Raw genomic sequence first — 26,536 nt, 5'->3', positions numbered from 1 at the left:
AGCTTCCAGGTCATGTGGCCAGCATGACTAAGCCGCTTCTGGTGAACCAGAGCAGCTCACGGAAACGCCGTTTACCTTCCCACTGGAGCGGTGCCTATTTATCTGCTTGCACTTTGATGTGCTTTTGAACTGCTAGGTGGGCAGGAGCAGGGACTGAGCAACGGGAGTTCACCGTCGCGGGGATTCGAACTGCCGACCTTCTGATCGGCAAGTCCTAGGCTCTGTGGTTTAACCCACAGCGCCACCCGCATCCCTTAAATTCAACAGGTAACTGGCTCTAAAATGGACTGTTTTTAGAAGGGGGGCATTTATCCAGAGACTATGACTGAATGCAAGGACAGTACCCTATTCCCCCGCCCCCCAGCCAATGATATGCCTTAAGTAGAGAGGAAGAGTAGGTATGTTGCACAAGCCACAAGCCCTGAATGGTTTAGGAAAAGAAGCCACCCAGAAGACCAAGGCACGGGAAAGGCAAAGAATAAAAACCAAAAGTTAGCACAATCCGTTTTATTACAAACTTCTAAAAGAACATTATTGTTTGACATCTGTTACAAACTGCTGAGGATTTGCATCTTCAATCTGTCATCTCTACTTACAGTTCTCTGCGTAATCAAATTTACCTTGTGACTTAACACAGAAAGCAAGCAAGGCAGGATTGCAACGCCGTATGCTTGTAAACATAATCAGCTTTAATATACACTCCAGGTATCGATTCGTGGTAGTAAAAATTGTGATCCGGTGGTAGCTTATGTGACCAGCTAGCATTAAGAAGCGGCGAAGCGGGAATAGCAATCCACTTCAGAAAAGCCATTAACTAGAAAGCAAAGATACAAAAACATCTCCAGATTGCTGAAACATGATCAGGTGGAGATGAAGATTGTAGCTATGGCCATTAGCGGGATAAAAACCTTGACCTAATTAGACTCCGTTTATGCCTTGGTTGGAAAGGCAATGAAACTGAAGGTTTGGGTCTGGGAGGAAAATGCACCCATTCTTTGCTAGGAGCAAGAATTGCTTCTGCTTCCTTTAACAGAAGACCATTTCAGATTAGAACCATGACCACTGTGCTGGGTTGCCCTGAAGCAACGCTGTCTGAATTGGGCTACAGATTTGAGCTAGTTTAGTTGCCACGGCGTTTCTCAAGGACCCTGGGAACCTTTGCTGAAGGATCATACCAAGATCCCTGCTACCTTAAAGAGTGACGGTTCTCTAGGGTCCCTCAGTGTGTGGAAACCATGGCAGGGGAAGTGATTTAGGATTATAGGTGTTGACTTAAGAACCCTGTTGGGTCAGACCAAAGGCCCATTAAGTCCAACCAGATGCCTCTCTCCACTTGTGATCTCCAGCAACTAGGATGCCCTTAGCTCCATGTTCCCCCAAAAGGCAACCCACTAGCCACTTGGCACCCACTGAGTTTTACCCACTAGGGCTGGGCGAAATCTGGTTTTCAACAACGTGATATATCAGTAGCTAAATACCGTCTTACGCTCCCCACCTTAGGAGGGGAGGAAGAAGCAGTCAAGACATAGCCCAGGCCTACTGAGCGAGCTCTGATGCCTCTCTGGCTTATGTGTATCTGTCTCAGGCTCTGTCTCACACGCATCTGTCACAGGCTCACGTTCTCGGGCTCCGTACGTCTGTCTGCTTTTGCCTTTGCCTGAGCAGGCAGGCTGAGTCTTTCCTTCTGGCCAGCTTCCCCAAGTGAAAATACACTGCCCAACCGCTCGGGCGAAGGCAATTTGAGCCGCTGATACATCACAGCTGCTGGGGAGCTCAAAAAGTCTGAAACCTTTATTGAGATGTGAGCACCATATTGGTTTCAGGCAATAATTCGGAGTACACTGGTACCTTGGTTCCCAAATGGCTTAGCTGCCAAGGAAATTGGCTCCTGAATGCAAATGTTTTTCGGAAGCTGAACGTCCGACGCAGCTTCCACGCTTGAGTGCCAATCGGACGCCGCGCCCTGGTTTTTGAATGGTTTCGCGAGGCGAATGGACTCCTGGAACGGATTAAGTTCGAGAACCAAGGTACTACCATATTGTGCAGCCCTGCTACCCACTGAGACTCTGGATCATCCCCTAGCAAAATGGCTAATGATGATGAAAATCTCCATCCAAAGATCGCAGGGCGGTGTACAATATAAGAACAGAAAAATATGTAGCATAACAAAAAACAATAACAATAACCCCTCCCTCCCCACAGTTTAATAGGCCATAGATTGTTTAATTTGCCAAAGAGGAATGTCTAGTCTGGGCTATCCTGTCCAAATCATTCAAGAAGTATGCCGCTGAGTCATTAAGCCGATACTCTCTTGATCTGTTGAAACAAGCTTGAACACCCCTGTGTTTCCATCATCTCTTGATAACTCCAGCAGATTCTGCCGTCCTCTGCTGATCCAGCTGGAACAAAAAGTGGACGAGCATCATCCGCTCTGGCAGAATCCCCAAAATCTGCCCAAAACCACTGTCGCCGAGGGCTGGGTCACACCATCAGGGGCAGAGGGCAGATTTCGCGCAAGCCACAACTTTGCCCGTGATTGTATTGCTTTATTTTTCTCCGTTCATGGCAACCATCTACACATATATGAGCAAAAAAACTACTGGTGGAATGTTGGGGATTGCCTTTTATATGTACAGGCTACAGATATACAAAGGACCAATAGCATTAGATGGAGAAGCAGGTGTGAATTGCCGTTGTTTTCTTTAAAACCCAGATGTGCTTGCAATACTTGCTGCAAATCGTCACAGGTGCTTGATCTGTGCGGCTGGGTTTATCTATACGCCAGAGAAAGTCCGTTGACGCAGGCAGCGCCTTATTTAGCCGGCAAACCACACAAGCGAGAGGAACGTTGATAAATTGTTTCAGACGGAACTAGTTCATGGGAGCTAGACTATTGGAAGTGGGTCATCTCTTGACAACTGGGATGCTACCACCATTTGCAGCTGTTTTTTGCCAGCTGATGTTCTCAGCCTTTGGGATCCGGAAGCTCTCTGAAGCTCTCTTCCTCCTCCTCGTTCTCTTCGGACCGTGGCAAGGCCAGTACGTGGGTGACAGGATGGATCCAGGACGTTGTCTGAGTCACATGGCTGGAGGGGAGCAAAATAAAATAAAATAAAAAGAAAGAATGAATGAATGAACAACAACAACAACAACAGTGGTACCTCAGGTTAAGTACTTAATCATTCCGGAGGTCTGTACTTAACCTGAAACTGTTCTTAACCTGAAGCACCACTTTAGCTAATGGGGCCTCCTGCTGCCGCCGCGCCACCGGAACACGATTTGTGTTCTCATCCTGAAGCAAAGTTCTTAACCTGAAGCACTATTTCTGGGTTAGCGGAGTCTGTAACCTGAAGAGTATGTAACCTGAAGCGTATGTAACCCGAGGTACCACTGTATTTGTATCCCGCTCATCTGGATGGGTTTCCCCAGAGGCTTCCAGCACATATAAAAACGTAATGCTAAGCATTAAAAATTTCCCAATACAGGGTTGCCTTCAGATGCCTTCTAAAAGTTGTGTAGTTCTTTATTTCCTTGACATCTGATAAGAGTTTATCCCACAAGGCGGTGTTACTGCCGATAATGCCCTCTACCTGGCTCCCTGTAACCTCACTTCTCGCAGCGAGGGAACCGCCAGAAGACCCTCAGAGGAGGACCTCAGTGTCCTGGCTGAATGATGGGGGTGGAGATGCTCCTTTAGGTATACCAGGGCCCAGGCCGTTTAGGATTTTTTAGAGTCAGAACCAACACTTGTGCTCGGAAATGTACTGCTTACCAAGTACTTGGAAACTTAAAAGCTTACCAACTGAAGACCTTTCCTGACAATAAAGCAAATCATGGTTCCCTATAAATGGTGGCTTCTTCCACCAGCCCCCCTCAAAGGAGAAGGGAGAGCCACTTGTAAAGGGTGTCCTGGAAGTTACGAAGACTCAAGGGAGCTATCAGTAGGGTGGCCCTGCTTATAGGTAAAGGTAAAGGGACCCCTGAGCATTAGGTCCAGTCGTGACCGACTCTGGGGTGGCGGTGCTCATCTCGCTTCATTGGCCGAGGGAGCTGGTGTACAGCTTCCGGGTCACGTGGCCAGCATGACTAAGCCGCTTCTGGCGAACCAGAGCAGCGCACGGAAACGCCATTTACCTTCCCATCGGAGGGGTACCTATTTATCTACTTGCACTTTGACGTGCTTTCGAACTGCTAGGTTGGCAGGAGCAGGGACCGAGCAACGGGAGCTCACCCCGTCGCGGGGATTCGAACCGCCGACCTTCTGATTGGCAAGCCCTAGGCTCTGTGGTTTAACCCACAGCTCCACCTGCGTCCCTGGCCCTGCTTATATGCATCAGCAAAAGAGGAACGCAAAATCTGCGGACAGAGGTGAATGCAGGGGGTGGGGAGGCTATAATTTCAACAAATATAATTCACCTCTCTGATCCCAGTTAGCCCAGGTGCTAACTGTTGATGGGAATTTCCTGGGGCTCTTCCTTCTTATGGTTCTTGACCTTGGGCGGGGACAACCTCCTGGAAGAGGACACCTCCAATAACAGGCTGTCCTCTGGGAAAGGTAAGGTAAAGGTAAAGGACCCCTGCATGGTTAAGTCCAGGCAAAGGCGACTGTTGGGTGCGGTGCTCATCTCACTTTCAGGTTGAGGGAGCCAACATTTGTCCTCAGACAGCTTTCCGGCTCATGTGGCCAGCATGACTAAACTGGTTCTGGTGCAACGGGACACCGTTGACAGAAACCAGAGTGCACGGAAACACCATTTACCTTTCCGCCGCAGCGGTACTTGTTTATCTACTTGCACTGGTGTGCTTTTGAACTGCTGGTTTGCAGGAGCTGGGACAGAGCAATGGGAGCTCACTCCGTCACGGGGATTCAAACCACCAACCTTCCAATCAGCAAGCCCAAGAGGCTCAGTGGTTTAGACCACAGCGCCACCTGCGTCCCTGGAAAGTAGGACATATGGCTACCCTAACCATCACATACCCTAGTGGCTTCATTTGCTGTTCTCCTGTTGTTGTTTTAAAATGTAAAATTGTAGTTTATTTCCCTCCTAGTATCCAGACTAGCTCATCAATAAACAAATGAACAAAATGATGCTGATGCAGAAGGAAAAGGATAAGGCGGTCGGATTGCACCAAAGGAAACCCAGAAGTCCTATTAAGGTGATAGCCCAAGTTAACAGCATGCTACTGGCCTTTTCAACACCTTCATTTGGATTTTTAAAATAAGTTTTACTTAACAATCTGATGAAATAAGGACATCGGAAAGATGCTGTCCGAAATGATGCTCACATATTTACAAACTGGCTCTGAAGCTGAATGATGCCATCCTTCCCCCTTTTTCTTTTCTTTTTGTTTGTTGGCTTGACAAAGTAATAATAATACATAAATGAGAATAAAAATCTGCACCCCACCACCAAGACCATTCCATTGTAACTATCCAACCTCCCAAAATTTCAACACCTCTTGCAATGGTTTGACCCTTTTCCGTTTTAACAGTACAAATTCTACAAACACTTTCCATATCTCCTCAAAATCATTTCTCCTGCATATTCCCCATCTTACCTTAATGACACATTTATCATTAACAGCTATATCCCACACCTCTTTATACCACTCTTCCATTTTATATTCTGCTTGCCCCTTCCACTTCCTAGCTATGATAATTCCTGCAGCTGTCAATAAATTTGTGAGCAAGTCTTTCAGAGCCAGTGTGGTGTAGTGGTTAAGAGCGGTAGTCACGTAATCTGGGGAACCGGGTTCGCGTCTCCGCTCCTCCACATGCAGCTGCTGGGTGACCTTGGGCTAGTCACACTTCTTTGAAGTCTCTCAGCTCCACTCACCTCACAGAGTGTTTGTTGTGGGGGAGGAAGGGAAAGGAGAATGTTAGCCGCTTTGAGACTCCTGAAGGGGAGTGAAAGGCGGGATATCAAATCCAAACTCTTCTTCTTCTCTTCTTTCAAAGCCTGATAACCTTCCAGCCGGTCGTAAATCGATAATAATGCTACCTCTGGACGTTTGGTCAGCTTGCTATCCCTCCCTTTTGCCTTTCCTAGCTCTGTCCCACTGCTAGATAAGTCTGCCCATAAGTCTGCCTCCATCGCTTCGTAAATAGGGGTGGGAGCCAGCAACTCCACAGAGGGGTCTCAATGCCATTCCCTTTTATTACCCTAAATAAAATGGAGAGGGTTGGGGAACGCGCTCCAGCCAAGAGGTTGAGTAAAAAGTAGGTGATTCTTCCACCTGTAACCACCTTAGGCGTCCTCTGAAAAGCTGCCTATTTTCCTCAGGGTGCTTGCCCGAAACATTCATTTCCATTTTATTTCAGCTTAATGCCAGTGACCTGCTTTTCTTTCCAACAGGAAGTCCAAAGTCAGTTAACAATAACATACCACAACGAAGGCAATAACAGCGAAGGAAACAACCAACAAACCAATAGGAAAGATGGTTTAACAATCAAAATGCCACAATAGCCTCTCAGTAATGTTTCCACCTACTGCATAAGGCGGGCCAGAAGAAATACACTTAATAAACAGCCGAGTCAATAAATTCAAACCGTTTCAATGAATAACAAGGGAAGTAATAAATCGCAGCACATGTTTTACTCAGAAATATCCTTTTCTTCGCCCCTCAATATTTTTTTTTATTGGATTTCCAAAAAAAAATATTCAAATTAAATGGTTACATTTTTCATGTATTGACTCCCCACCCCCTCTGTGTTTCATTCAAACCCTTTTCTCCTGCATTATATATCCAACTCTTGTCTATTGCAGAAATCCCTCTAAAGCAGTTACCGTATTTTTTGCTTTATAAGACTCACTTTTCCCCTCCTAAAAAGTAAGGGGAAATGTGTGTGTGCATCTTATGGAGCGAATGCAGGCTGCGCAGATATCGTAGATGCTTTCACTGCGCAGCGATCCCTCTTGCTGTTCTGGCTTCTGAGATTCAGATTCCCCCCCCCCCTTGTTTTCCTCCTCCAAAAACTAGGTGGGTCTTGTGGTCTGGTGCGTCTTACAGAGCGAAAAATACGGCACTTGATCATTTTTCTTCCGCTGCCCCTTTCTCGAATCCTGCCCGCAATCTCGTTTGCCTGTAGCGCTTTCCCAAATAGTCCAGAAAAGGCCTCCATACTTCTATAAAAAGTTCATCTTTCTGACATCTTAATATTGCTGCCAGCTTTGACATTTCCGCATGGTCCATTACTTTTTAAAGCCATGCCTCCTTCATTGGAAGAAACATCCTTTTCTGGAAACCTCCAGCCCAGCAGCCAATGTGCCAGAACTTTTAAGAAATGCCTCTGTCCATTAGTGGTGGTGGAAGGGGAGGGGGGGTGATGGTTGTAAATTGCCTCTAGACTAGTATCATCCTTAACCATTGGTCATGCTGGCTAGGCTGGATGGATGCTGGAAGTCCACTGCATCTGGGAGGCATCAGAAAGTGAAAGGTAACTCTAGCACAGAAGTGGAAAATACTTTTTGGCCCGAAAGCTCAACTGCCGAATGTGGAATTTTCAGGAACAGAGACCATATTTAATAATAATAATAATAATAATAATAATAATAATAATAATAATAATAGGATGTTATTTATATCCCGCCCTCCACAGCCAAAGCCGGGCTTAGAGCGGCTAACAACAGTATAAATAACACAGTTTACATAAAATCACAATCAATTCAGAGTCAAATTAATGGCAACCATTGGGTTAGCGTTCCATGAGGATTACCAGAGGAGGAGGTCAGGCTGTGCCTTGGCCAAAGGCTTGGCAGAACAGCTCTGTCTTGCAGGCTCTGCGGAAAGATGTCAAGTGCCGCAGGGCCCTAGTCTCTTGTGACAGAGCGTTCCACCAGATTTGAAAAAGCCCTGGCTCTGGTTGAGGCCAGCCTAACCTCCCCGTGGCCCGGGATCTCCAAGGTGTTTTTATTTGAAGACCGTAAGGTCCTCTGTGGGACATACCCCCTCCCCCCCCCTTGTCCCACTTACAACTTTGTACCAAATACAGCATGTATACATATACCACATGACTTCCCTTCCACCCTTTTCCTGGTTCCTTTTGCTTTTCTGCTACTCTGCGTAATCCACATTTTCAATCATCCAATTTGTTATCTATTAAATACTCTATCTATTTCAACTCTGCCAGATTGACTCGAGACCTGCTGAGCTATGTATTTGTCTACACTGGTTCTTAAAATATTCAATAGACGTTATCCATTCCTCCTTATATTCTTTATCTTTGTTTTCTCTTATCCTGTTCGTCAGACCAGCCAGTTCAGGATATTCGAACAATTTACACTGCCATTCTTCCTTAGCAGGTACTATACTTGTTCTCCACCTCTGTGCCAATAAGGTTCTAGCTGTGGTGGTGATATATAGTAATAAACTCTTTTGGTGTTGTTGTGGGGTTTTTTGGGGACCTCTGTTGTTACCAACCCCAAGAGAAAAATATCAGGGGAAGGTTTTTTTTAAGTATCTTTTAAAATTCATTCTATACAGTTTACCAATATTCCTTAATTATTTTAGAGGACCTCCACAATTTCATCCCTCAATTTCATTACATTCCCAACATACAGTCATACCTTGGTTCTCAAACAGAATGCGTTCCAAGAGTCTGTTCGACTCCTGGAACCGTTTGAAAATTGGCTTCTGAAAATTGTTCGAAAACCGGAACACTCACTTCTGGGTTTTGATTGTTTGGGAGGTGGTTTGTTTGGGAGCCAAGGCGTTCGGCTTCCAAGGTACAACTGTATACCTTTTCCTTTCTAAAGACATTTTTGCCAATCTGGTGGGTGTTAAATGCTATCTCCGAATGGGGAATTTTCAGGGAGTCGGGGGCTCATACCAGTGGTGACTAGGGACAGAGGCAAAAATGGACGCAGAAATGGATGTGACTCTTACCTTTACAGAAAATAAATCAAAGGCTTACACATAAACACACACATACCTGGCAAGAGGCATCATCACACTTTGGGGACTTAGCATATTCAATGAAAGCACCCTAGGTAGGCAGGAAGCAGGATACGGGAAGAGGCATGACCCATGAATAGCCCTGAGGGCCAGAAAGACAGGACTGGAGGCCCACAACATCAATATCATCATTTTATCATTTATACCTGGCCCATTTAGCTAGGTCGCCCCAGCCACTCAGGGCGGCTTCCAACACAGAAAAATGTAATACAGTGGAAACTCGGTTGTCAAACGTAATCCATTCTGAAAGACGTTCGACTTCTGAAATGTTCAACAACCAAGGTGCAATGGGCGGTTGGCAAAATCCATTGAAAAAATGAAAAATTCCATCAGTGAAAGATTGGCAAATTAAATTTTGTGAATACATAAATCTGGCAAGACTCACAGCTTACATAAGGGGTCAATCGGATCAGAAATTATTAAAAGAATGGGGTTGTGCTAAAGACTATATGAAGAAACATTGTTCTGGAGTTAGTATATTGGTATGTAATGAATGATGCTTTACAGGGTTAAAGAATAAGAAAAATGGTGTAAAAAAACACAAAGATGGAAGTAATCTAATTAGACACAACAATACAGTAAGAGTAAATTTTTTGAGGTCTTAGAACAAAGGAAGGAAGTCAATTTGTGTTTATGTACGTAATGATATGGTTTTGTTCTGTAGATGTGTGCTTTTTTGTTTTTGTTTAGTTTAGTTTCGTTTCCTTTGCTTTTTTTCTTTTCTTTTCCCTTTCCCTTTTTTCTTTCCCCCCCTATATGTTCCCGGGATTTTTGTCTGGATAGTATTATTTTGGATTCAATGTTTGTAATTTTTGTTATGATTCTGCATTGAAAATAAAAAAACTCAAAAAAAATAAAAATGAAGAAACGTGCCCTGGAAGCCATTCGACTTCTGAGGTGCGTTTGAAAACGGAAGCATTCACTTCCGGGTTGTCGGCGTTTGAAAGCAGAAACGTTCGGCTTCTGAAACATTCAACAACGAGATTCCACTGTAAAGCATTAAAAACTTCCTGATACAGTGGTACCTCGGGTTACATAGGCTTCAGGTTACATACGCTTCAGGTTACAGACTCCGCTAACCCAGAAATAGTACCTAGGGTTAAGAACTTTGCTTCAGGATGAGAAGAGAAATCGTGCTCCGGTGGCGCAGCAGCAGCAGGAGGCCCCATTAGCTAAAGTAGTGCTTCAGGTTAAGAACAGTTTCAGGTTAAGTACGGATCTCCGGAACGAATTAAGTACTTAACCTGAGGAACCGCTGTATAAGGCTGCCTTCAGAAGCCTCTTAAAGGTTGCACTTATCTCCTTGGCTTGGCGTTTGCATAACTCCATACCCTCCAACATTTTTCCAATGAAAATAGGGATGTCCTAAGAAAAAGTGGGACATTCCGGGATCAAATTAGAAACTGGGACAGCTTCTCTGTAAATCCAAGACTGTCCCTGGAAAATAGGGACACTTGGAGGGTCTGTGACACACAAACATTGTGCTCAGTGTCATACAAACTGGTCTATGCGGAGGAATCCTGTTTCCTCAACAGAATTAAATCTTTCTCCTGGGGTTCTTCATGCAGGTTTTGGGGGGTTTTTTTGTACCTGAAGCACCAGAGTAGGTTACGCAGGTGGAGGTGTCAAGGTCTTTTTCTGGCTGACAACGCATAGAAAAATGTAACAAAGCATAAAAACCTTCCTGATACAGGGCTGCTTTCAGATGCCTTTTTAAAGTTGTGGAGGTCTTTATCTACTTGACATCTTATTATCAGTGCAGCTGTAATGCAGGATTCAGGGTGGGCGGGGAGACTATCTGGCGTGCTCAGTACAACGTGGCCGAATCTTGACACAATACAAAACCACCTGACTACAGTCTGGGAGTACCATTGATTGCTCCACGAAGGAAGCCTGGCGAGATGTGTGCTAAATGAGCACAGCAGGAGCCTGCAAGCCTCCTTTGCAAAAAAAGTCCCATTGTGTCCGGAAAACAGTTTGCATGGCGAGACGGCATGAAGGCACAGTGTGTGCATGGGGGGGGGGGGGGAGCAAAGCGAGGGGACACTGACGGCGGGGAAACACGAGGCAAAGCACATTGCACCCCCTGTGTGTTCATGCATAGCCAGCCCGAGGCCCCTTGAGAGCGGTGGGAAGGCTATTCCTTCTTTGCTGCAGCAATCGCTTGGTCACGTTTCCCCCATTCAACAGCTGAAGGCTAGCTTTTGCGTCACAGGGCTATAGCCCTGACTTACCGGTGGAGAGATCCTTCTGTTCTGAGGATGATGGGTGAATGAATGACGGCATCACCCCTCTATTCCTGCCTTTCTCCCGGCTGTCCCAAGCTAATGTTAAATTGAGCATGACAGGCAAAAGCAGGGACGAAGGAGGTTGTCTTATTATTATGACCGCGAACACTATATAAATCCAGACCGGGGGAACTCTTTCCCATTTTAAACTTGAGGTGTGTTAATTAGATTAACCCATCTTTCGAGCAGACAGGCCGCATATATCTTTACTACTACAATCAAGGCTGAAGGTTTTTGGTTGTTGCTGCCAGAATTGCTTCTCAAATGTAGACTGGATAAGAACATCAGGATTTGGCCGGCTGAGGTGCTTCCTTCCACTTTTCTGTAGCCTTTAATGCCAGCAGGTTCAAGAGGAGAGCTCAGGATGAATGTTAAGCCGCAGATAGACACACAGTAAAGGTAATTATGACTGCTAATTATACCTTTATTTAGTTGCTAAAATTTACTACTGCTACGACTAATTTCAAAATGTATTCCATTTCTCCCTCCACCTGAGAGCCCAAAGCGCACTGCCTTTTGTAAAGACGGACTCAATATGACCATTAAAACGCCAACAGCTATGCTACCTTTCCAAGCATATTTAAATAATAACAAAAACGTCAATAGCTGGAAACTGGAATTGGGGAAAAAAGGAAACCAATTAACCCCTGATGTCTCCTTCCAAAGAAATGCGCAAGCATTTTTCCTTTGTGGGAAACTGCCCCCTCACTAAGGACTAGAAACATGAGAAGGCTGAACATTTTTTTTTATTAATTTCATAAAATTCTTACATCGCTTGAGTGTAACAAACCAACCAACAACAACACTCAAAGTGGTTTGCACAAATGCAAGTTTTTGCTTGCTTCCTGAAAGCAGATGACATTGACCTCAGCTGGGCCCAGCTTTGTAAACCTTGGGACAGTTATGGAAAGTAACACTTGCATTAAGGCAACTGGGCAGGGAAACCTCGGTAAATTGGAAAGGCATTTTCTTTTTTTGTTTCCAGAGCGTTTTGAAAGCCCTTAAATAACTTACGTGTTGCCAGGCAGTAGAGAACAAATTTCTGTAGGTTTGGAAGCTACTTCGGTGAAGGGAGAGGTGCCGTCAAGGAGAAAATATATTTATTAGGAACCTACTTAGGGTGGTTATAATCAATAATAAAAACATGGTATCCAACTAAGGTCTAAACCACTGAGCCTCTTGGGCTTGCTGACTGGAAGGTCGGCAGTTCGAATCCCCGCAATGGGGTGAGCTCCCGTTGCTCTGTCCCAGCTCCTGCCAACCTAGCAGTTCAAAAGCACACCAGTACAAGTAGATAAATAGGTACCGCTGTGGAGGGAAGGTAAACAGCATTTCTGTGCGCTCTGGTTTCCGTCACGGTGTCCCATTGCGCCAGAAGCAGTTTAGTCATGCTGACCACATGCCCCGGAAAGCTGTCTGCGGACAAACGCCGGCTCCCTCGGCCTGAAAGCAAGATGAGCGTCGCAACCCCATAGTAGCCTTTGACTGGACGTAACTGTCCGGGGTCTTTTTAAAAAAAACAACAACAACAAAACCAAGGGTTCACTGAACGTAATTAATTAGGTCCATTAATTTCAAAAGGGCTACTCTGAGTAAAGCAACAAATTTTAACAACTAAAGGGAACAGCACCATTGATTTGCATGATGGTTATAGAGGGACATAAGGAAGTTCCTGCCCCAAGGGGAGGGACTTATCTTTGATAAGACAATGTGTAATGGGTTGCCAACATTTTCGGGGCTATGGGCACATTTGCAAACCAGGGTACATGTTGTGGGCACCACCACACCACCTAATCTATTGGCTACAATAGGATGCTCCTTTCAAGGCTCACTTCAGCTGGGGGAGAGAAACATGAGGGCACCAGGGATGGTCTCTGTGGGCATCTATGTATCCATGGGGGCATGCTGGCAACCCCTCAGGGAGGGAGGGGAGGACAGAGAAACCATAGAATTGGAAGTGACCCTGAGGACCTCCCCTGCAATGCAGGAATCTTTTGCAGCTCTCCCATACAGGGATCGAACCTGCAAAACTGTCACAATCAGAACATCTGAGAACAGAGCAAATATTTGCTCCAAACTAGTGCTGTTCCAAGGGGATGCGGGTGGCGCTGTGGGTTAAACCACAGAGCCTAGGATTTGCTGATCAGAAGGTTGGCGGTTCAAATCCCCATGACAGGGTGAGCTCCCGTTGCTCGGTCCCTGCTCCTGCCAACCTAGCAGTTCGAAAGCATGTCAAAGTGCAAGTAGATAAATAGGTACCGCTCTGGTGGGAAGGTAAACGGCATTTCCGTGCGCTGCTCTGGTTCGCCAGAAGCGACTTAGTCATGCTGGCCACATGACCTCCGGAAGCTGTACGCCGGCTCCCTCGGCCAATAAAGCGAGATGAACCCCAGAGTCGGCCATGACTGGACCTAATGGTCAGGGGTCCCTTTACCTAGCGCTATTCCAAAGTATTTGGCTCAGGTGAGTTTCATAATTTTCAGGTGCAGGTGGTGGATGTAGCAGTGGAAGCAGTGACACCACTCCTGAAAACTGGAGTGATCTTAAGAAGACAGATGAGTTTAATGGTAATTTTGATCATAAAATTGTAGTGTTGAAAGGGACCCCGAGGGACATCTAGTCCAACCCCCTTCAATGCAGGAATCTCAGATATGAGGTAGCCGAGGACTTTGCTTTCTGGAATCCAAAAAACCTTGCCACTGCCTGAAGCAGCTGTGTGGCCCCTGGCAGTGATGGCAACCTTGTATTGATGGTAAAACTGAAATTTCAGTTAAGTTCAGCCCCCTTCTGAAAGTCGATAAATATTCCTTCCCCCAACCTACTTTTCAGAGGCAAATGACCCTGCAAAAGAGTGTGTGTAATATTCAGCACTCCTTCATTTCAAATCACACTTAGAACATTATGTCTGTCTTCGAACGTTATTTCTGTCTTTGAACGTTATGTCTGTCTTCACCACATATTTTCGTTTGTTTACATTTCTCTATTTTTATTCATTTTAGAACGTTTTAATCTCACCTTCGCATCCAATAAATACTCAAAAGCTGCTGACAAATAAACAAATCAGAAAAAAAACCTGTTACATCAACTGTCTTCATTCAAACAGGGTAACAATTAACAGACGCACAACTGAGAACTTAAAACGCTGTACTAGCCAAAGGCAAAAATCATTCATCTCATAGCTTCAGGGCATTACTGTAAGCTGCAAATATCAAATCATATCACTATGAGGATCAGGGCTTGGCATGCAGTGGGCTTAAATACCAGCCATAATATTTCAAAAGCTATGGATCTGTGCTGTCTGTGTTCTGCATCATAGCAGTGCTACTGCACTAAATCTGAGGCTTAGTTCAGACGTCTTCCCTTAAAGATCTAGAAAGGTTCCTCCCTTGTTTTGTTGGATTGATGAAGAGGGGCCCCATCAGTGCTCAGAGCAGTCATTAGGTGGAAAAGGGACCTTAGGCCAGGCGTGCCAACTCTTAGGGGTGGAGGGGTCTTTGACCCCCTCAATATTTGCTGGCAGGGGGCCGGGCCTGTTGAGGGGACGGGGGAGGCCAAGCACAATGTGGTTCAATGGTTGGCTCCTATTCGGTGTGAGAGGAGGCCGCACTATGCCAGGCTCGGCCTTTTCCTGAGGGTGAGATGTTGTGCATGAATCGCCTCCAGCGGAGGAGCAAGCGGATCGGGCGAATGGGGCAGCGCGCATGCTCTGCGCCCCGGGGCCGGGCCAGCTGGGACAGGACGCTCTGTGGGGCCTCTGAGGAGTCTGCCTGCCTCCTCCCACTTAGATGACTTCAGCTGGGGGTGGGGCAGTGGGCAGACCGTTTGGGGCAGTGCGGAGCCTGTGGGCGCCCAAGCCCACCGCATCACTCGCAGGAGAGACGCTTGGCTCGGGCATGCTGCAGGCCCTGTGGTGAGTGCCACCCGGCATTTGGTCACCCCCCTCAGTGGTGACACCCGGGGGTGGCCCGCCCCCACTGCCCCCTTTCCTCCACCCCTGATTGCCTCCCTCCCCAATTCTGGGTGCAAGACAGCACCTCTGCCTCTGAGTGCATGGAAAAAGCTGTGGAAAGCACATATGGAATTTACTGCTTGTGGCGCTGTGGGTTAAACCACAGAGCCTAGGATTTGCCGATCAGAAGGTCGGCGGTTCGAATCCCTGCAACGAGGTGAGTGCCTGCTGCTCGGTCCCTGCTCCTGCCAACCTAGCAGTTCAAAAGCACATCAAAGTGCAAGTAGATAAATAGATACTGCTCCAGCGGGAAGGTGAATGCCATTTCCGTGCGCTGCTCTGGTTCGCCAGAAGTGGCTTAGTCATGCTGGCCACATGACCCAGAAGCTGTACGCCGGCTCCCTCGGCCAATAAAGCGAGATGAGCGCCACAACCCCAGAGTCGGTCACGACTGGACCTAATAGTCAGGGGTTCCTTTACCTTTACCTTTATGCTTTAAAGGAAAATTATATTAAAATGATGTACAGTGGTACCTCGGGTTACATATGCTTCAGGTTACATACGCTTCAGGTTGCAGACTCCGCTAACCCAGAAATAGTATCTCGGGTAAAAAACTTTGCTTCAGGATGAGAACAGAAATTGCGCGGCGGTGGCACAGTGGCAGTGGGAGGCCCCATTAGCTAAAGTGGTGCTTCAGGTTAAGAACAGTTTCAGGTTAAGAATGGACCTCCGGAATGAATTAAGTATGTAACCAGAGGTACCACTGTATAGATGCTACTTAACACCTAACAAATTATCTAATTATCTAACAAATTACATATCCATCACTGGAAATGTAAATAGCTAGATGAATCTTTTTTTATAGGTGGTGGACTTGCAAGAATGTGAGGGTATTTTGGGAAATGTTACAAGATGAAATAAAAAAGATGTTAAAAATGAGTATATTTAAAAAGCCCGAAGCGTTTCTGTTAGGGATTATAGGGGCAGAAATCTCCCCCACCATGCTAACGTTGTTTATGTATGCAACAATAGCAGCTAGGATTTTTTATGTGCAAAAAATGGAAGGAAGAAGTAGTTTCCAACCAAGAAGAATGGATAAGTAAGATAATGGACTATGCAGAACTGCTAAAATTAACAGCAAAATTAAGATGAACATTTTATGGAAGAGTGGATGCCCTTTTTGGACAACTTAAAGAAATATTATAGTATGATGAACTCGCAAGCAGGATTTGAGATATGAGCAGCAGAAATAATTAGAGTGTAATATTGTGGTTATGATTCGATAGGCAGAAGATAGGGTGTAGCAGAAGGGGAAAAACAAAAATGAAAAGCAGGGCGGGAAATCGACAAAAATAAGATGGAATTGTGTTTTGATTGTGTGTGTTAAAAATATTGAAACTTAATGAAATATAATGGAGGGGGAGAGACAGCACCTCTGCCTCAGGGACTGACTGGCTTGCCATCGTCGCCTCATCTGCCACTCTCAGAGAAAGAGAGAGGGAGAGGGAAAAGAAGATGGTGCCATTATTACACATCAAACTGCCCACCACAGCTGGAAATGTGGAGAAATGAAAAAATTTTGGGAAATGATATGCAATGAACTGAAAAAAATGTTTAAAATGACATTTGTAAAAAAAAACCAGAAGCATTTCTGTTAGGGATTCTAGGACAAGACCTGCCAAGAAAAATAAAAAACTTATTTATGTATGCTACAACAGCGGCAAGTCTTGATAGCACAAGGATAAAAGAACGAGGAAATTCCAACGAAAGAACAGTGGCAAGAAAAATTGATGAGTTATGCAGAACTGGCTAAATTGACATACAAACGGCAGGACAAGGACAACTGTGACTTTAAGGAAGAATGGGAACTTTTTACAAATTACCTAAAAGGACAACAAAATGAACTAGACTCCTTGGCAGGGTTTGAATAAACACACACAAATTTATTGGTTGATAACATGATAGATAGATAATGTAAGGATATGTACAATTTGATAACATGTAGAGAATAGCATGTGTTGAGAAATCAGAGAGCGGAGCTGAGGAAAGTCTCAGGGGGGAAGGAGGGTTTGATGGGGGGTGGGGAAAAAGGGGGGGAATAATGAATAGGATATGTTTTGAAATTTTGTCATGCTGAAATTGCTAATAAAAAATACTTTAAAAAACAAACAAACAAACTGCCCACCACAGCTGCTATGGCTGTCATTTGAAATAAAGGTGAATCGCTTGTCTCAGGCAGCTGGTGCATTTGCCTGGTCAGAAACTCCTAATGGGGGACACACAGCAATGTGTACATAAGCTTGCTGAATTTTAGCGCATTTGAAGAACTTTTGCCATTAGCTTGGATGAAACCTTTGTGCACATGGCAGTGGCGTAGCGTGGGTTGTCAGCACCTGGGGCAAGGCAAGTAATTTGCGCCCCCTAACCCGTGGATTTGTGCCCCATAACCCTAACCCCAGATGTTGCGCCCGGTGCGGCCGGCCCCCCCCTGCACCCCCCACACTACGCCACTGGCACATGGAGCTACAGGTGCGTGTCCTCTGCAGTACTTTGGCTCGGGGCCTTTTGTCTCTTCAACCCTGATCCTGCCTCTTCACTGGAAAGCAAATGCTTACAGGTCAACCCTAAGTCCACCCAACATCACGGACCCAGCCACACAATATAGCAGAGACGGCTTACGCACAGAAATGATTACCGCCTGCCTTGCCACTTATTTATAGCCCTCTGAGAGTGCTGTGGCTAAAGAGCTTTGACATAATCAGTCCAATGAGATAATCCCAGATTTACTGTTTTGGGGGGAACATTGTGATATTGGAAATACGTCCTCCGGGACATGCATGTGGGGAACATCAGTGAAGAGGGCTAGTCTGGGGTGGTGAGGATGTGAGGAGGGAGGGTTCAAATTTTCCCTCTAAGGTTGCATTTAGTGGGAGGACGTGTTTTAGAAATGTGCAAATCTGTCACGGGTCCGGCTAGCCCACTGTTTTCTACTTTAACTGAGAGTCTCTCCAAAGGTTGCGGATGGTTAAATGCATGTCCACACATTTAAAATGCAAATTGCATCGGAGGGGGGGGCACTGATAATTTAATAGAATCCAAGCCGATGTGCAGGGGAGAATTTAACCCTTTTCTCCCTTGTGCTCCTCTTCAGAAGCTGGAGTTCCACTCAACGAAATACTAACATCTGATGAGTGATATTTCTTAGGGCTGCAGTGGGAGAGAAAAGGGTTAAACTCCTCCTTATTAGTCCCCACAGCAGAGGCATTTTGCTTCCCCCCCCCCAAACCCTGCTTATTAAGAGGCAAAGACACATTTAACAATCCCATCAAATAAATTCCTGACTCCCAGGAAGTGGGAATCATTTTGTTAGCTGAGGTCTTTGTGACTGGAGATATCAGGGAACTGAATGGGAAATCCAGAGAGCTTTGGACAGAGACAAATAGAAATTCCGACATGTAAATACCCTCCCCTCCCCGAGCAAAAACAAATAAAAATGTTTTCCATTTAACAACATGCTTTGGGAAAATATCAGTCTGAGCAGAGGCAATAACCGGAACAATCAACAGACCTATTTGAAGCACCGGGTGGATTTTCAAAGGCCTTGTTTTTCAGAGGTTAATTTAATCATAAGGTCTGCTTTGCTGTCAAAATTTACAAATAAGTTCATCAAATCCTCTGCTACAGTGAAGTTAGAAGAAAAAAAAATATTGGAAAGATCAGAGAAAGCAACAGGTTTTCTGCTGCAGGCAAATGCACGGCAATACGGCTTCTGAAAAGTGAAACAAGAGAATTGATGGTCGAGTCCTGCATGGGACTATTATGGGCTATCACTTCTGCATAGGCATCTGGGCACCGAAGCAGATGTACATCTTATGGTTCTGTATATTGTCAAGTATTTGCCAACACTGAACTGTAAAAAGCAACAGAGGCAAATGTTTGTATTTCAGAAAATGAAATAAGCTTGCACCAAAGAGTTCAGACTATAACAGAAAAAAACAAGATGGCAAACCCTCCAGCTACTGACTCCAAGAACTGGCTCTGATAAATATTTTTTATGTGACAAGCCACACTGCGGTGCAACGCTTATCCTGCGTTTTCATTTGCTATATAAGTTTTGATATGTGCTGTAAGCCGCCTAGAGTGGCTGGGGAAACCCAGCCAGATGGGCATGGTATAAACAATAAAATTATTCTTGTATTAATCCCAAATGTATTTGCATCGAAGTCACGTCTATCGTGAGACCATCTATCAAGTATGCCAGGCATGGCCAAACTTGGCCCTCCAGCTATTTTGGGACTACAATTCCCATCATCCCTGACCACTGGTTCTGTTAGCTAGGGATGATGGGAGTTGTAGTCCCAAAGCAGCTGGAGGCCCAAGTTTGGCCATGCCTGAAGTATGCCAAGAGAGGAAAAAGGAATGACAAAAAAGAAAAAGAAAAAAGGGATTTAGTGGAGGCTCAAATGTGGCAAAGCTGTGTCTCTAAAAAGCTAAAATTCTCCAACACATGGGAAATTCAGAAGGAAAGTTCAACATGCAGAAAAAGCACAGCATGGTGATTTTACATTATCAAAAATGAACCAGAGAATGGGGAGGAAGAAAATCCTGAAGACCGAACGAAGTCTAACTGATCATTTATGCAAACATGTTTGGCTTTCGTGTAGGGACCAAAGGAGTAAGTCGAGATCGACCAAGGTTTCTGCTAAAGCTGAATAGCTGGAAACGGAACTGTTCTATTTCTCCTGAAGCACACATCCCGAAACCCAGTCTTTAGCTAGCAAATGTCCTTTGCTACACTGTTAATTTTCTGTAAGCCGAACACTGGGTTTGCTAGCAATACTTAACTTGCTGCAGTGCTACAGTGTATTGATGCTTCACAAAACGCCAACCCGATTCGCGCCTGGGTGAGCATCACGGCACATGCTATCGGAGCTTGGTAGAGAATGATGCCTGCTCTCAAGCAGAAAACCAAGGCTGGGGCACCACATCGCCCCCAAGCCTAGGACTGAGCTGCAAAATCAATAGGATCATGTGGCATAGAGCTAGTCAGACTATATAGATTTGCACTGCATATTTTAATGCTCTCTGTGCACCTATCTATGGGCAAATGTAAAGCAATATGAAACCCTCCTTCCTTCTAGAGAAACTTGACGTATGCGGAAAGAAAATTATATGAAAATGATGTACCTGACTCCTAGTAAATTAGCATAAATGTACAAGACAAGTACAAATACCTGCTGGAAAAGGAAAGAAAAAGAAGGCACTTTTATCATATGTGGTGGATGTGGAAGGTAATAAAAGCATTCTGGGAAATGATATATAATGAATTGAAAGAAATGTTTGAAATATTTTTTATAAAAATACCAGAAGCTTTTCTATTAGGAATTATAGGTACCGATATTCCAAAGGAGCAGAAAAGACTTTTAATGTAGGTGACGACAGCTGCACGGATGTTATTAGCCCCAAGATGGAAAGAAGACAAAGTCCCTACCAGAGAATGGCAAATTAAGCTGCTGGAATATGCTAAGATGGCAAAACTGTCCGGAAAGCTCAGGAACCAAGAAGACAAAAACTTCAAGAAAGAATGGGGGAAATTTGTAACTTATCTGGGAGACCACTGTAAGCAGATGAAAACATTAGCAGGATTGCAATAACATTTGTAATGTGGCAAAATGGAGTGACTTAAAATATGGATTATTGAATAATATGCAGTTGAAAAGGTTGACAATAGGACCCATGGAAGGGAAGGTGAGAAGTTCAGAGATTTGGAGGAATCTCTAAGTGCGGAGATGTATTTTGCATTGTTATAATTTCATGTTTGTAAAACCAAATAAAAATTACTTCAAAAAAAGAAAAAGAAAACCAAGGCTTGTAGTCAACGAAGTCCTACTCAGAGCAGACCCACAGGGTGCAATTCAAGTGTGGCACGCATGTGGGGAACAAGGTCTGCTTCCTCAACAAGCCTTCCTCCCTGTGCAGTCCCTAGACCAGTTCTGGAGTTTCCCCCCAACCTGCCAGAGCAGATTTATGGATTGCAGGGGAAGAAGAAGTCCTGTTGTGTGAGCAGACCTTGTTCCATGCACACAACAACATAGATGAATCCCACCCATGAAAATCAATGACCGCAAGTTAGTCATGTCCATTAACTTCAGTGGGTCTAGTCTGAGGAGCACACTGAATGTCACCCTAAATGTCAGGAAGGCTACAAGAGAACCTACTGTATTTTTCGCTCCATAGGGCGCACCTAGTTTTTTTGGGGGAAATAAAGGGAAAAAATCCACCCTGCTGGCTGTCTTGGCTTCCTCTTTAGCCACTCGCAACCTCTCCAGCCAGGAGAGGCTGCGCGCGGCTTTGGCAGAAGCCAAGACAGCGAGCGGGATGGATCCCGCTGGCTTTCTTGGCTTCGTTTTTAGCCGTGGGGCTGGGGCAGGGGAAGCCCGAGCTTCTCCCGACCCCAGCCCCCAAAACAGGTCCAGGAGCGGCGGCAAGATTGCGCGCAACCTCGCCGCCACTCCCAGAGCTTGCGGGGCTGGGAACGGGAACTCCTGCCACGCTCTGAAGGCTTGCGGATAGCTGCCTGAAGCCCGGGGAGTGAGAGGGGTCGGTGCACACCGACCCCTCTCGCTCTCCAGGCTTCAGCGAAAGCCTGCATTCGCTCCAGAGGACGTACACACATTTCCCCTTCATTTTTGGAAGGGGAAAAAGTGCGTCCTATAGAGCGAAAAATACGGTATGTGTTACGTGTGACATGGGAAGTTTCCGTACAAAAGGAGCTTGATGGGAGGGATCATTGAAACATGTAGTGCATCTCCTGCAGACTACAGAAATATTATTCAGCAAGAGTTGCACAACAACTGGGTAGTTTGGCTCTTAGTGCTATGGAGCGTTTTATGGAAGAGCTCTAAGCTCCTGGGAGAAAGGGTGAGATCCAAAAGTGATAAACAAACATAGTATTGCCTTATGAAGAAGCAAGAGATGGGCTGGTTTTGCTACCCTTCGCAGGATTAAATCACTTTCGTCTTCATCGCAATGTTTCTGCTTTCCAGATTTGAAGGGGGATGTAAGGTCCAAAGAAAGCAAAAGAACAAAAAGTGAAGCAAGTACAGTAAATCTCTCTCAGGAGCAGCTGGCAGAGACAATTTGAAGGGACCCAGAACACGCCAACAGCTTGGGAAGTTACTTATTTCTACAATCAAAACCAGATGGCTTGACCTTAAACATCAACATGTCTTTTAATAACTTCTGTTTATTTGGTAGCCAGTTGGCCTGGGGTCACAGGAGAATTCTGGATTAAAAAAAAAAGGGGGGGAGACACCCGTTGAGGATGAAGAAGGCCAGCAAGGCTCACCTGACCATTAGCCATTCCACCTTGGTGCAGGTACCTGGGCTGTGCTGGGACAACAAGGGAACAAAGGAAGGACAGAATGCTATGGAAAATGGACCAGGAATCCTCAAGAACCAGATGCTAGGCAAGGAAGCAGTGACTTAAAAGAAAAAAGGCTGGCGGTGGCAGCAATGACCACCAATTCTTGTGATAAACAGAAGAGAGGGTGTCTGGAGCAGCTATGTTAAGGAAGGCCAACATCTGGCCCTCCAGATGTTGCTGGCTGGACCACAAGACCCACCATCCCTGATCATTAGTCATGCTGGCTGGGGCTGATGGGAGTTGGAGTCATAGTTTTTCCACCCCTTAGTTAGGTGAAGCATTGGTAGGGATGAGGGGCAAAGGGAGTCCTGATTAGGACCAGACTAAATGGCTGAGGAGGCTCATTGATTCCATCTGAAGTGTTCAGAATGACTGAGATGCTATGAGTTGTGTTCAGTGCTGGTCCCACTCAGAGTAAACCCAATGCAATGAATGGACTTGAGTTGGTCATGACTTTTAATTTCAGTGGGTCTACTCTGGGTAAGACTAGCATTGGAGACAACCCTGTGTATCTGATGGTTTCAGAGAAGGCCAACAGAACCTCCACTCTTCTTTTGCCTTTCTAACACTGCAGAGCCTGTTTACCTATTGTAAACGGCATCTCAAGATACATAAGGTTACTCCAGGTCTTTCAAGTTATTGCAGCCAGAATCTCCCATGAAAAGGGATACATGCTTATTTACAGGCCTTGGTATACACTGCTTAAGTACCGTATTTTTCGCTCTATAACACGCACCCGACCATAACACACACGTAGTTTTTAGAGGAGGAAAATCCGTAGGCATGCCACCCGTAGGCATTTCCTCCATAACACGAACAGACATTTCCCCTTACTTTCTAGGAGGAAAAAAGTGAGTGTTATGGTGCAAAAAATACGGTATATGCAATCTGTATACCCAACGGATCACTCTGCTCTGCGGGAGAGGGCAGCTGAAGACAGCATCTTATCAGGATTGTCCATTCTGCCTGATGTCAGAATTGGGCTTTTGGTGTGGTGGCAGCTACCATTTCAAACCCCCTCCCATAATATGACAGACAGACACAACCTCTACTGTCTTTCCAGTATATATTAAGATTTTCTTTTTTCAACAGATATTTTTCCAGGTCAGAACCTGCATTGAATTTGAAACTTTTATATATGCAACCATTTCACAATGTTTTTATCCATTCTTTTGTTCTATACAGTGGTACCTTGGTTCTCAAACTTAATCCATTCTGTCCGTTCCAAAACCAAAGCGTTCCAAAACCAAGGTGCGCTTTCCCATAGAAAGTAATGCAAAATGGATTAATCCGTCCCAGACTTTTAAAAACAACCCCTAAAACAGGAATTCAACATGAATTCTGCTATCGAACGAGACCATTGATCCATAAAATGAAAGCAATAAACAATGTACTGCAGTCACATAATCAATCAACCAACCAGTAGCTAAACTGGGTTCCACACAGTCACAAAAAAAGAGCCGCAAAACAAAAACTCAAAATAAACAGCAAAAACAGACAGACCTCAACATAACACTCAAAACGCAAGTGTGGCACTCAAATCGGAAGCGTAACACTCAAAACGGAGCATGTTTGGCTGCTGAAAAATGTTCACAAACCGGAACACTTACTTCTGGGTTTGCAGTGTTTGGGTTCCAAGTTGTTTGAGTACCAAGGCATTTGAGAACCAAGGTACCACTGTATATGGTTTTACTGAAATTGTGAAATCACTTTGAGATGGTTCATAAATGATAAAATGTTCAGAATCACTAAGGGGGCTATGGCAGAGTGAAAAGGAGGTGGGAGCTTTAGGGTGAAGGGAAGGTAATAAATGGAAATAAAAGCCTTGGGCCATCTTGCAGTGATCTGGTGGGCTGCAGCTTCCATAGCAGAGCCATATTCCAATCAGCACCGGGATCCATTTGCTGTGGGTCAGTTAAGTCTGCTTTGGATCCCTAGTTTTGCATGCTGTTGGGTTTGTTATTTTAAAGCCCACTCTTAGGCATATTTACTCATGAGTAAGCCTCACCACATTCAGTGGGAGTTACTCGCGGGAAATTGTGCATGGGATTGAAGCTTTGACTACCTTTGAAGGTGAACCGGAAACTACAATTAATGCAGAATGCGGCAGCTAGACTGGTGACTGGGAGTGGCCGCCAAGACCATATAACACTGGTCTTGAAAGACCTACACCGGCTCCCAGTACGTTTCCGAGAACAATTCAAAGTGTTGGAGCTGACCTTTAAAGCCCTAAACGGCCTTGGTCCAGTATACCTGAAGGAGCGTCGCCACCTCCATCATTCTGCCCGGACACTGAGGTCCAGCACTGAGGGCCTTCTGGTGGTTCCCTCACTGCGAGAAGCCAAGTTACAGGGAACCAGGCAAAGGGCCTTCTCGGTAGTGGCGCCCGCCCTGTGGAACGCCCTCCCACCAGATGTCAAAGAGAAAAATAACTACCAAACTTTTAGAAGACATCTAAAGGCAGCCCTGTTTAGGGACACTTTTAATGTTTAATAGGTTATTGTATATTAGTGTTTAGTTGGAAGCCGCCCAGAGTGGCTGGGGGGACCCAGCCAGATGGGAAGGGTATAAATAATAAATTGTTGTTGTTGTTGTTGTTGTTGTTGTTGTTGTTGTTGTTGTTGTTGTTGTTGTTGTTGTTGTTGTTCAGCTACTTTGACCAGCATCTTGCAAAAGAAAAGGGGCACTGATATTTCTTTTCAAAGTCTGGTAGGGCTTGCAAACGTTTTTGCAAATGATGGGCTCTCTCTCTCTCTCTCTCTCTCTCTCTCTCATGTTTGTGTAGAAAAAACAAACCCTTAAGATATTAGGGGTTCAACTCACATTTTCTTTGGCAAAGGGCCTCACTTTAAAAGCAGTTTCCAGGTCACAGGAAGCGTTATTCTGAACAGTGGCTTCGAGGAATACTCACCTAAAACATTGCTACCTCTGACAGTAGACAGTGTATTTGAAAGAGCTGGAGCTTGCTTTTTTTTGTTTCGTTAAGGCAGATAGCAAAGCAAATTTGATAGGGGCAAAAATCCTTTGAAATTTTACACATATGCAAGCGGTGGGCGGGCGTGGGAGGATAGCAAGACCTTGCCTACTTTGGGGAGTTAGTCTCATGATGCTGAGCGACAATATGGCAAAGCTGAATACGGTAGGAGGATAGAAGAGACTGCCTGCGGTGGCTTGCTTCGAAACGTGCAGGTGTGGCTACTATGTTCTTTGCTGCTGGGCCTGCAATATAGCCCATTCAAAACTATGTGCGCTTTGCAATTGTCTCCCTCCCACATGCTCTTTAGAGTGGGTCCAGGTGGGAGATTAATATAGTCAGCAGGTTATTCAGATCTTGCAAATGGACTGTTGCCAGCACTTCTTCTTTTTTCCCTTTTTTTAACGTATTGCATTTTCTACAGAAAGGGCAAATCAGAATAAATCTGAGAGTGAGAAATAGGGGATGCCATCGTGGGGGGGGGGGGTACATGAGCAGAACGGATACAACAACATGTCTGAAACCTTAATCTCCACTAAGACAATCCAAAACCACAGCGTGAAAAACCAGTTTCCATGAGCTGCATAAATTGTGCACATAATTTGCGTCCTTTACTTATTTTGCGTAATAGGTACTGGTGACTGGGAGTGGCCGCCGGGACCATATGACACCGGTTCTGAGAGACCTGCATTGGCTCCCAGTACGTTTCCGAGCACGATTCAAAGTGTTGGTGCTGACCTTTAAAGCCCTAAACGGCCTCGGTCCTGTATACCTGAAGGAGCGTCTCCACCCCCATCATTCAGCCCGGACACTGAGATCCAGCGCCGAGGGCCTTCTGGCGGTTCCCTCACTGCGAGAAGTGAGGCTACAGGGAACCAGACAGAGGGCCTTCTCGGTAGTGGCGCCCGCCCTGTGGAACGCCCTCCCATTAGATGTCAAAGAGA

The 26,536-nt window shown here is 45.3% G+C and overlaps 1 protein-coding gene across 5 annotated transcripts in view; it reads right to left on the bottom strand.

Moving 5' to 3' along the window:
- Positions 1-492: 492 nt before the first annotated feature.
- The window catches only part of STXBP4 (syntaxin binding protein 4), a 147,898-nt gene continuing 121,854 nt past the window's right edge, over positions 493-26,536 (bottom strand). For 3 of the 5 annotated variants that reach the window (XM_077923953.1, XM_077923955.1, XM_077923954.1), the window contains one exon: positions 493-3,086. In XM_077923953.1, the coding sequence (XP_077780079.1) occupies positions 2,966-3,086 (121 nt within the window). In that variant the 3' untranslated portion in view covers positions 493-2,965. The remainder of the gene's footprint in view (positions 3,087-26,536) is intronic. The other 2 variants (XM_077923957.1, XM_077923956.1) reach the window with 2 other exon arrangements.

Source organism: Podarcis muralis, chromosome 2 (genome assembly GCF_964188315.1).
Source record: "Podarcis muralis chromosome 2, rPodMur119.hap1.1, whole genome shotgun sequence".
NCBI classification, from domain to species: domain Eukaryota; kingdom Metazoa; phylum Chordata; class Lepidosauria; order Squamata; family Lacertidae; genus Podarcis; species Podarcis muralis.
The sequence above is the reverse complement of the archived record's forward strand: the minus strand, read 5'-3'. Positions and strand labels throughout refer to the sequence as shown.